The sequence below is a fragment of the Montipora capricornis genome, chromosome 14 (assembly GCF_036669925.1).
Source record: "Montipora capricornis isolate CH-2021 chromosome 14, ASM3666992v2, whole genome shotgun sequence".
NCBI classification, from domain to species: Eukaryota; Metazoa; Cnidaria; class Anthozoa; order Scleractinia; family Acroporidae; genus Montipora; species Montipora capricornis.
In genome coordinates, this window is record NC_090896.1 from 14711324 (window position 1) to 14723823 (window position 12500).

Here is a 12500-nt window from a genome sequence, read left to right on the forward strand (position 1 = left end):
GAATGCATCAATCGTGGACCTCTTAATGGTTTAAACGGGCAAAACAGAGTAATAACGAAATTAAGTCTATGAAAGAATAATTTTTACTGCTAGAAATCACAAGAAGTCCATCTTTGCATTAGCCCTAGTTATGGAAATGGTGCCGCACATGAAGATGGAACAACCTCCGGTCACGGTGAGAAATGAGCCCACAACCATCGGATTAAATCACTGTTGTCCTATCGACTGAGCTACGAAGGCCGCACGGGAGTAGGCCGTGGGTGCCACGAATGGAATCACGTACCACTTATAAGAGCATCAATTAGGCTTGAACGTTGAAAAAATATATTTAACAATTGGTTGAAATGACCAGTGGAGGCAGTGTAGACGAATGGTTAGGGTGCCGGACGTTAGAGATTCGGAGGTCTCGGGTTCAAGACCCTGCATGACCATCGACTGGTGTTGTTCAGAGTGTTCCCACGCTCAACTCTTCGGCTGTGCTTGTAAATAGCCAACTGGTTTTCCCTCCCACCAGTTGGGATTCTTAACTCTGTTGTGTTCATTTGAATTCAGTGCTGTTTGAGGGCCACTATGTAAACTAATTATTAGTTAGTTAGTTAGTTAGTTAGTTAGTTAGTTAGTCGACCACAGTCGAGCAATTCTTCACAACTTCTCGCCACTCTTCTCTGTCATTCATGAGGGCAGGCAAATCTCGATCAGGTCTCTAGTGATGCTGTCCAAGAAGCTAAACGGTCTTCTTCCTCTGTTAGGACATTGGAGTCTCAGAAGAGACTCCAAACTAATTATTGTTCACCCTCGATAACAAAGGACTTATTTTTATTTTACGACGGGGTAATATTTTCACTTGTCACAGTCAAGTCTGGTTTTGCAGAGATGAAATGTGTATTTATGGAATAAAGGTCTGATTCTTACGAGCCACGCAAGCACAAGCAACATACGCAACGCATTAGTTTATCATTCATTGGTGTCTATTTGAGTCTATTGGTTTGACAAAAGTCTCTAATGACCAAAACGCTACTGAGTCCGTGCAATCTGGTTGTGCTTATGCTTGCGTTGTTAGGGAAAACCATACTAAAGCCTCACAGAACGTTGACAATAGAGAAATTTATCGTCATGTTTAAATGATGCGGGCAGACAGCAAACGCAAGCAGCCGCAAACGGCAGCAAACGCAAGGCTAATGCTTGGATAAAAATGTTAATAGTCGAACGTTAACTTCTCTGTCTCTCTTCTTCTTTGGGGAAGTTCCTCGATATTTGTAGTTAGCAAGCAAAAAATCAGCAAAAATTTATGATGATACACATTACTTTGACCTTTTTTAGAAAAAAAGTACAATTTCATCTTGACGTTAATTTTGCTGTAGACCCGATTCTAACGAAAAAATAAATAAAACTTGATTTAATTGTCAAATGTCAGTGTATTTGGCACTAAGGCACTACTTGGGGACACTTTACAGAAATAAAATAAAGAAAAACCGAATACAGGAGAAAACCTCACGAAGCAGAGTAGAGAACCAACAGACTCCACCCATATATATGACGCCGAGTCTGGGACTCGAACCCGCGGGCCACATTGGTGGGAGGCGGGTGCTCACACAACTTTCCCACCTGGCCCTGCTCTCTAAATCTGCCTGATATAATGAATTAGCTCAGGGTGTATTTTTAAACGACGTTTAGCCGGAAGAGTCTCACCAAAATGTAAGAGAACTATCGTGAATACAAATAGGCGAGTGTATGCCACAAGGAGCCTACGCGGCAAGGAGATGGAATTCTAAAAAAATACAAGTGAAATAGTTACTCGAAAATATAGAAATGAAGCGTCTCTACGTACTCTGCTCAAGCCAAATACTAAATATTTGAAACGAAGTTTCTGTTATAGCGGGGCCTGTTTGAGGAATAACTTGCTCCAATACTTTAAGAAATGCTTACTCTATTGGGCAGTTTACCCTAGTTCAAACGTATTATCAAGCAGGTATCTAACCTATCGTATTCCCACTCAGTAATCATGTAAAACAGTTGTAAAGCGTTTTTCTTTTTTGTTTTGCTTAACTGATGATTTTTCGGGTTTAAATAAAGTTTATTTACTTACTTACTTACCTACTTCAGTGTTTATCTATGGTATGTTTGATTTGGACGGGAAGAGACCTTTCCACGCCGATTTTTGACGCCATCTTGGCTGGGGAATAAACACGGCTAAAATGACAGTAAATGTATGGGATTTTGGCCGACTTTAAACCGCTGTAGCGCCCGGCTGCTAAAAAGACGGAGTTCCAACTTTTGCCACTAGTTTAAATAGTTTTATTTATATCATTCATTCAACAGAAAATAAGACCGTTAAGGAAGATACGAAACGGTCTTTAAATTCGAATTCATGCGGTTTCTAATTTCACGGCAATTTGCATGATTTTAGAAGGGTTTGTGTGAAATCTTAAATATTCGTTTATGGTCGTTATAGCCTGAATCTGTTCTTTGTATTTCAAGAAAATAATCTGTACATCTTAGCTATTTTTGTCTGCTTCTTAAGACGTTTGCTAGATAGATAGAAACACATTTACTGACGTCTTGGTAGGAGAAGGCCCTTTCGGGAGAATGACGCGGCAGAGGCAAAGCCAGAAGGACCCTCGGCGGCTGATTAGCCTTCTTTCAACAAGACACACCATCAGAATCGGTACCTGGAATGTCAGGTCAATGTACCAAGCCGGAAAAGCATCGTCCATTGCAGAGGAAATGAGGAATTACAACCTGGAGATCCTCGGTCTCAGCGAAGTCCGTTGGATACAATCTGGTAAGTGCAAACTCAGCTCAGGAGAGACGGTGCTCTACTCAGGCCATGAAGACCCAAGCGCCCCCCACACGGAAGGAGTGGCACTCATGATCTCCAAGCATGCCGTCAGGACGCTTATTAGCTGGGAGCCGATCAACTCTCGACTTATTACTGCCCTTTTCAAGACATCGCATTGCAAAATTAATGTTAGAATTATTCAATGCTACGCACCAACAAATGAAGCCGAAGAAGCAACCAAGGAGGAGTTTTACAACGCATTGCAGAGCCTCATTGCAGGCAGAGAGGGAAGATTTCAACGCCAAGATAGGAGGAGACAACAGAGAGTATGAGCTTGTAATGGGAAAACACGGACTAGGGGAGATGAACGAAAATGGCGAGCTATTCGCGGACTTTTGCACCAACAATGACCTGGTGATTGGTGGGAGTATCTTTCCTCACAAAAGGATCCACAAAGCAACGTGGCGCTCTCCGGATAACATCACCGACAACCAGATAGATCATTTTTGCATTGCCAGACAGTTTAGAAGATCTTTACATGATGTCAGGGCTATGCGGGGAGCAGACGCCGGCAGCGACCATCATCTACTAGCAGCCACCCTAAAACTAAAGCTAAAGTGGTGTCAAGCTCAACAGCAAACTAGAGCCAAATATAACGTGACACACCTGAGGGATCCTTCTGTTGTAGAAGCTTTCCAAATCAACCTTAGGAACCGGTTCCAAGCACTGGAAGATATAGAAGATGAAGACGGCACAATTGACACGCTCTGAAAACATCTCATGGATTAATACATGTGTTGACACTTTAGGAAGGCAGCAGTCCAGGAACAAGGAATGGATCTCAATGGATACCCTAAAGAAAGTGAGAGAAAGGAAGTGCAAGAAAGAGCGGGTTAACAAAAGTCGGACGTGGACAGAAAAGGCACAGGCGCAAAAAGATTACGATGTTGCGCATAAGGAAGCTAGAAAGAGTGCTCGAAAGGACAAGAGATGTTATATAGAGAACCTGGCAAAGGAGGCAGAGGATGCCGCAGCAAAAGGGAACATGAAAGACCTGTATTATACCACCAGAAAGCTAGCTGGGAAATTTGGTCATGTTAATCATACCATCAAGGACAAACAAGGAAATATTCTGACCACCACTGAGGAACAGCTGCATAGATGGGTCGAACATTTTGGAGAGGTCCTGAACAGGCCACCCCCAGTTGGAGGAACCGATATCCCAGAAGCTGATCATCTACTCCCAGTTAACTGCGCCATACCTTCAAGAAGAGAGATTAGTAGTGCTATTAGGAAGATGAAGGACGGAAAGGCAGCAGGTACCGACAACATTCCTGCGGAAGTATTCAAAGCAGACATCAACACCACTAAAGAGGTCTTTTATGAACTATTCAAGAGCATCTGGGAGGACGAGAAATCACCCACTGAGTGGAAAGAGGGTCTTGTAGTTAAACTTCATAAGAAGGGGAACCTCAGGGACTGTGATAATTATCGAGGTATTACTTTGTTATGTATAGCAAGTAAAGTCTTGAACCGAATTATGTTGGAGCGGTTAAGATATGCAGTGGATGGAAGTTTGAGGGACCATCAAGCTGGTTTCAGGCAAGCTAGATCATGCGCAGACCAGGTTGCTACACTACGTATCATCTAGAGCAATCCATTGAATGGAACTCGTCCTTGTACATCAATTTCGTGGATTACCAAAAGGCCTTTGATAGTCTGGATCGATCCTTTCTTTGGAAATTACTAGCTCATTATGGAATTCCGCAGAAGTTTATTAACATCATAAAAAACTCTTACGATGGCACCACATGTAAAGTTATTCATGAGGGACAGTTGTCGGAGAGCTTCGAAGTTAAAACTGGAGTAAGGCAAGGATGCCTTCTCTCACCGTTCTTATTCCTCCTGGCAATTGATTGGATAATGAAGTCGTCGACGACGGGCCACAGGAACGGAATACAATGGACTCTCACCCAGCAGCTTAATGACCTCGATTATGCGGATGATATTGCTTTACTATCTCACTCAGGGGCCCAAATGCAGAACAAAACAACCATTCTGGAAGAAAGGTCAAGAAGAGCTGGCCTTGTTATCAACACCGCAAAGACCAAAGTTTTGAAGATCAATTCAGGCTCAAACAGGAAGATCAGAGTGAATGATGCCGATGTTGAAGAGATGGACTCCTTCACATACTTTGGGAGCGTAGTAGACACAAGTGGAGGAACTGACGCGGATGTTGCAAATAGGATTAATAAGGCAAGAGGAGCCTTCCACTCTCTTAAGCAGATCTGGAGCTCTGGCAGCATATCTACATCAACTAAGCTGAAAATATTCAACTCTAATGTAAAATCTGTGCTGTTGTACGGGGCAGAGACGTGGAGGATGACAGTCAAAACGATAAGAAAGTTACAAACATATGTCAATCATTGTCTGCGTCGAATCCTGAAGATACGGTGGACAGACAAGATCACAAACGAAGAGCTATGGGAGAGGACAGGTCAAATTACAATGGTCAAGCAAGTGAGGAAGAGAAAATGGGCGTGGGTAGGCCACACGCTGAGAAGACCTTCAAACAGCATTACGAGGCAAGCATTGCATTGGAACCCACAGGGAAAACGAAAGAGGGGCCACCCCAAGAATAGCTGGAGGAGGGATACGGAAAAAGAGATGAAGGTCCTCGGGAAGAATTGGAAGGAGCTGCAACAGTTGGCAGAAAAGAGACGTCTCTGGAGGCTTTTTGTTGATGGCCCATGCTCCAACTTGGAGCCAAGGGCTTAACTAACTGACTAACTTAAGACGTTTGCAGCAAACTACCTATCAATATGTCGGATATATAAGTTTCATGCTAAATATGACACAGCTGCTGAATGTAAACGCTGTCCCTCGCGCAACTCCTTGTGCTTCTAACAATGAAGTGTTTTCAATGCCAGCCGGAGGCCGGCCAAACTCGCCGGCTGTCTCCTTTGCAATTGGGGCCTCATTTCATTAGGAAGTCACCCTTACGTTTACGAATAGCATGAGAAACATGCAGCACAAAATATGACTCTTGGATTGGCCAAGTTCGTGAAAAAAGCAAAGGAATCCTGCTCTAAAATGCAGGAACTGTGCATTCCACAAGTTCCGAATTTCAACACTGTTTCTCGGACCACTCTTGAAACGCAATTTCAGCGCTTGCAGTCCCTTCAGTCCCACCTGCATTCTTATTAAAACCCTGTTCTTTCCCTTTCCGCGTGTTTCACAAATTGATGTGCAAACAGTTGAAGTACGAATTAATAATAATAATAATAATAATCATAATCATAATAACAATAACAATAACGATAACGATAACGATAACGATAACGATAACGATAACGATAACGATAACGATAACGATAACGATAACGATAACGATAACGATAACGATAACGATAACGATAACGATAACGATAACGATAACGATAACGATAACGATAACGATAACGATAACGATAACGATAACGATAATGATAATGATGATAATAATAATAATAATAATAATAATAATAATAATAATAATAATAATAATAATGTGGTGGAAAACGAAAGATATATGATACTGTGGGATATGACCATGCAGTGTTACCATGTTATCGAAGCCAGAAGACCTGACATTGTTGTCGTTGAAAAGAAGAGTAACAAGGCAATTATTGTGGATATTGTTTCACCGTGGGATTCTCAAGTGTATGAAAAGGAGGGTGAAAAGATTGATAAAGTACCAAGATTTTACGAGGGCGATTGGAAAACTAGCTATAGGGTATCAGACAGCAGGAAGTGGTACCGGTAGTTGTTGGTGCACTAAGAGCAGTAAGCAAAAAGTTGGATGCCTGGCTTGATAAGGTGGAGATTACCATTAGGACAGGATTTCTGCAGACAACAGCTTTGTTAGGAACAGCAAGAATTTTAAGGAAGGCTTTGGAATGGTGAAAGAGAAGGAATTACTCAAGGGACCTTTGGTCATTGGATATGGCTCGCTCCTTTGGTGTAATGTCGATATTATAATAACATCCACCATAGTTAAAGCATTAAGATAAATATTAAAAAAAAAAAAAAAACAAATAATAATAATAATAATAATAATAACAATAATAATAATAATAATAATAATAAAAACAATAACAAATTTTTAAAGCCCTTATATAATAAAATTATAAGCGCTTTACAATGTCAAAATATTCAAGATAATACATAATGAATACAGCCTATTTATTAAAAATTAATTATAGAAATCTTTCACCTAAAACAGTCTTTTTCGTGTTTTAAAATTAATTTTAACATCTATAAATAATCAATAAAATAAATGAATAAATCGCAATAAAAGTGAAGGTGACTCTAGGATTGTTGATCATAAATAAAATGCCTCATAAAATAAATGCGTTTTAACCTTGATTTAAAAGTATTAGGTTACCATGCAGTTTCTCTAATATACAGAGGTAGACTAAAAATTAGCACATAATGAATGCATATCTCAAGTGTATTAAGGCTTGACCAACCTAATTATTATGCATAGTTTTTATTTGATGAAAGGCATTTGTCCAGCGTACATGAAACTTAGCAGAAAGTTTGTTATCGGTGTTGTTATTAATTTGCCAAAATATTTTGCATCACATTTTGGACACGTGACCCTAAAACAACTTATAACGTTCATGGGGAATATTTATAATTTATACTTCAAAATTTTGAAAACGTTTGGCATTAATACTTTTAATACAACTGTGCCTACCGAATGTCGCCTTTTAATGTGGTACTCCGTATTTACCTTTTAAGATATTTGGATGTTTATCATGTCACGTGACCTATTTCCTCAATTGTTCATTGCTCTTAACATGTGGACATAATTAAAAGGCGGCATGAAAAAGCTCTTAGAAGGGGTCATGGAATAATCAAGAAAAAAGATTAATTGATCTAATGTTGCTGAATGTTCCCGATTTTTGACTAAAAAATATAACTGTTATCAGTCGGTTTCGGGTCACCTGACAAGAATGTGATACGGAACATTTTGGAAAAGTTATAATACCGATAACTAACTGCCAGCCAAGTTTCATAAGCCCCGCACAAATGCTTTGCCTTCAAATAAAAATATCCATAATAATTAGGTTGGTCAAACCTTAATACACTTCAGTATCAGAGAATACTTTATACGTATACACTAAACATTGTTAATAATACATGAATCACTACAGCACAATTAACAAATACGCATAGAAATTACACATTGGCCCATTTTTTAAGACACTGATGCACCAACGTAAATTTTATCAACAAGGATTCGACAAGTCGCCCCATCGATACGAGAACACCTGCCGAAATACGATTAGGAATAAGTTTTGCACTATCAGTAAGATCAAATATCAATTCTTTGATTGTACCTGACGTCAAGGCAGACATATTGGTGGAAAGAACAAAAGCGAAAAAGTCTTTTGGGAATTGACGATATTATTATGCAAAACTTGAGCTACATTTCTCTGTTGTTTTGGCACAAACATGGTCCGGTGTCTTATTACGTGCGTGCAATTAAAGAATCGGCCTTTTAAAAGAAAATAAATAAAAGAAATTTTGGCTGTCAAATAAAACAAAACAGTAATGATGGTTGACAATTAACATCAGTAAGGGTATTCTTAAAATCTTTCTGTTTCAAAAGGGCTTCCTTGCGGATAAATTTTGGAAGGTGAAGTTTTATTTTTTTGTTTGTTAATTAGGAAGGGAGTTATCAATATTTAAGGTAGCGGCGTTATCCAAAAGGCATAAAGTACCTGAAGCCTTCGTTTTTTCTTGCATGTTGATTAATTGGCATTTGTGACTTGGAAAGAAATTACTAGGTAAATATTTTTTTGAGGGGAGAGGGGCGGGGGGGGGGGGGCGGGGGGGCATTTATTCTTACTTAATTTACGTAAGTCTTTAAATAAGAGACAAAGAATGAAGTGGAAATGATTACAACGAAGCGAAAAGAAAGTTTCACTGTAGGAGTTTAATGACCGAAAACGTTTCGCGCAACAATTATCCCAAATATTTACAAAACGTTTCCCAGCGAATAGAAGACAAAGGGAACAAATGAGATGCACAGGTTCGTTTCTACCACCGTCTCTTTTTAAAGACACAAATAAAAGTGGCAGATGAAATACGATAGAAAAATTAAGAGGTTTTCCTCCAAAAAACTTAAGCCTGGTCTAAAAGCATTATAACTACAGGGGGCACCCAACGAATTTGTTCCTCACATTATCTGTTCCCCAGAGGAATCTTACTGGCTGGCAAAAATACAGGTGTTTCGATGAGCTGGCTGTGAAATTTTGTTATTGATAGAGGTTTTGCCTGGGAATTACTGACTTTTTCTAGCATTTCAACCCGAGCTGGCTGTAGAAACTCTAAAGACTGAGGACGAGAAAATAAAAAATAAAAAAGAGAACCCCTTCCCTCTCCCAGAGGGTAGTCATAAACATACTACCGCTGGTCAGAGTTTTTTGTCCCGGTTTTGTCGCTTTTGTTCGGTCGTTTTGGATCGAGGGATTTGAAAGCGCGCAGAATTCCTAGCTGGGAAACCAACCAATTTTATCTAGCTGGCTGGAAAATTTCTTGTGTGTCTTGCTGGGAAAAAGGAACAGATAATGTTTTCCCAGCAACACTGAAAAACACCTGAAAATGCCTTAATAACATTTATTTTCACTAACTGGGGTATAATAATACATTTTACAACAAATTGGTCGTTGGGTGCCCCTGAAAAGCATTATAAGGTGGAAAATTTATAAGAAATCGGAAATCCTCTTTGCCAAGAAACTTATCCAAAAATCCAGTATGACATTGTACTAGTATACGGGGAGAGACTTTTTATCTGCGATTAATACTACATGAATATTGATGTGCTTTCTGCGCAACCTGGTGGCAAAGTGCAACGTCAGACATCGTCGAAAGAACTGCGGATGTGAAACTGAAACCACTGCCGGTCGTCGTGTGCGAGAAATGAAGGGTCTTACTTGTTGGTTCAAGATAATGGAAAATCCGGCATATAAGTTTGGTCATATAATATTTCCTTTATAAGCGTCTTAGCATTTGGACAATGAATCGAGCCAAGAAAGGTTTGTTTGACCGCAGGCAAGCGTTGATCTTCCTTCTCTGTACCATTCATTGTATGTTTGGTAAGTTTACTTTGCAACGTCTTCCCTTTTTTTATCAAGAATCTGCACTTAATTTATAACCCCTAAAATACAACCTCTTGAAAGACAGCAAACAAAATACATTCTCTTTTCGTTTCAACCGAAATATAATTTTTCTTGAAAGCAAGTAATTGTCTTCAAACCGCCTACTTGATTTTTTCATTTTTGATTTTCAGCGGGTTGAACGATTTTTCTTTGAAAAATTATTCAATTATTTCAGATGCAAATTTAAAGTCTTCGGCTAGCAATATATACCCGCCACTTTAATCGTAATTGGTCGAGTTATATTAATGATGACGATGTTTACCTCACAGAAAAATCGACAGTTACTCGCACGTGTAACTCACTGAATACCAAATAATTCAGACACTTTAAAAATATTCTCTCTTTTTTTTTCTCATTTTGCGTATATCCAACACCACAAAGTTCGATAATGCTTTACATTAGAATGCTGACGATATAAATATCGACTCATTAGTATGCACTCCTTGCATTAAGTTAACCTGACAAGCACCTGTTGGTGTTAGGCATATGCAAGAGTTACGAGGCTAGACCTAATTATTCATAGTTGTGGTTTCGCGGGACATAAAAATCTGAAAGCATGATAAAAATATATATACTAACACGTAGGCTTAAAAATGGCCCTTTTTAATAGCTTGTGCCAATTAGGTGAGTGGCTAATAGACGGCAGATGGTTGAGGCTGCTTCAAGTGTTTTTTTCTTTTCCTATGGTTTGTTAGTAGAGCCATTCATATCGGTCGTTTCGAACCCTCGCTTATTGAGTTACAACCGAAAATTCCGTGAAAACAGTAACTGTTCCTTGTCCAACTCGCTTGAAGTTAAGCGAGTCGGCAAAATTCAGTAGAATTCTCATTAAATTTAAATCGCCAAACCAAGGTAGCTGAAGCGAGTTGGCAATACGCCACTTTCGATATATTAAAATTCAGCTTGAAAGAGAGGTTCAGAGGACAAAGGCAAAAGAAAGTGGATGATGTGCTAATATCTTTCACATTCATTGCAACCTGTTTCTATTGTTTTTATCCTCTCTCTCAAGTACCTATCGAAAGAAACCACCGAAAAACTCGTGCATGCTTTCCTTTCTAGTCGTATCGACTACTGTAACAGCCTCCTTTACGGCCTGCCGGCCAAGCAGCTGGATAAAATACAGCGTGTACAGAACGCTGCCGCCCGCGTAATATTTCGCCTACTAAAGCTTTGTAACATTACTCGAACTCCTGTGTTAGTCGATCTGCATTGGTCACCGGTCAGGTGTCGCATTGATTTTAAGATCTGTCTTTTCACCTTTAAAGCGTTGCATGGTCTCGCGCCTAGCTATATTTCGATTTTATCTCTGTAAATGAAAGTAAGTATCATCTCAGGTCATCTGCAGCTCTGTTACTGAATAGGGCTTTTATTTCGTGTAGAAGACGCACATGACGTAACAAAAGCTTTAGGGGTCTTTAGGGATTTAGAATTTTGATTAGGTATTTTTTCACGATTTTTGTTCTATTGTTTTACGTCATGTGTGTCTTCTAAACGAAGTGAAAGCCCTGAATAAGCCTAGAACAACAAGAAAGACACTAGGTGATAGGGCGTTCGTGGCTGCTGCTCCATCACTATGCAACTCGATGGAGAAATTACATGAATTCAAGGTCATTTGAAAACGTTTCTTTTAGACAAGGATAGTTTTAAAATTCTCATTTTAATTAAAGGGGAACTCCGGGGTAAAATTGAAGTTATTTTGTATGTTTGGCCTCTGTCCCATGTCTCAATTTTTGATAACATCATTCCCATATCGTTTCATTCGAATTAAATATTGTACCTGAAAGACGACCGAACATGCAAATAGAAATCTGCCATTTTGGGGAAAAATTGAGCCGTGCTCAGTGGTCAGCAGCTCGTGGTGACGTAGAATCGTCAATTTTCCGCGGTGTTTTGTAAAAGCTTATGACGCGCCAATACGGACAAAAATACTTCCTTAATATATACAGTACTTCCTTAATATATGTAAGACTTCTCCTTAATATGTATGTAATAACTCCTTGATATATATAAGACTTCTTCTTGATATGTAAAACTTGTTTCATATAGATACAACTGAATGTGGAAATATCCAACTTGTTCCCAAATAAACACAACATGTTGCAAATACATAAGACTTTCTTTGAACATCTATACAACTCGTGGCACACATACAAAACTTGCCTCAAAAATTTGACTTCATTCACACAAATAGGACTTGTCTTAAATATGAAACTTGGAGCAACATTTATAAAACTTCTTATCGATAAGTTTGTTGATAACCGATACAGGGATTGTACTTCGTGTAAGACCACTTACAGATAGTGTCCGGGGCCCTGGGAAAAATGGCAGTGGCGCTTAGAGGAACTAACGTTGATTGCCATCTTGAAGAGACGATTTTGCAGTTTCCTTCTCACCTTATAGAGATGGAAAGACATTCGGCTTATCTAAATGCTTCGATAAAGGAGCGAAGACATCGAAATAAAATATCAAAAGAGCATCGACGAGAACAAACTCCAGAAGTTAGGAAGATA

The 12500-nt window shown here is 39.3% G+C and overlaps 3 protein-coding genes across 3 annotated transcripts in view; all 3 read left to right on the forward strand.

The window, feature by feature from the left end:
• The first annotated feature begins 2586 nt into the window (after positions 1–2586).
• On the forward strand, positions 2587–3111 carry LOC138031479 (craniofacial development protein 2-like). The gene has a single exon (XM_068879167.1). The coding sequence runs from the start codon at positions 2587–2589 to the stop codon at positions 3109–3111; it is 525 nt and encodes a 174-aa protein (XP_068735268.1).
• A 512-nt stretch (positions 3112–3623) lies between these two features.
• LOC138031480 (uncharacterized) lies at positions 3624–4430 on the forward strand. The gene has a single exon (XM_068879168.1). The coding sequence runs from the start codon at positions 3624–3626 to the stop codon at positions 4428–4430; it is 807 nt and encodes a 268-aa protein (XP_068735269.1).
• Positions 4431–9609: 5179 nt separating this feature from the next.
• The window catches only part of LOC138032276 (adhesion G-protein coupled receptor D1-like), a 55067-nt gene continuing 52176 nt past the window's right edge, over positions 9610–12500 (forward strand). Inside the window, 1 exon segment of the mRNA XM_068879921.1 lies at positions 9610–9927. Within this exon segment, the coding sequence (XP_068736022.1) occupies positions 9849–9927 (79 nt within the window). The 5' untranslated portion in view covers positions 9610–9848.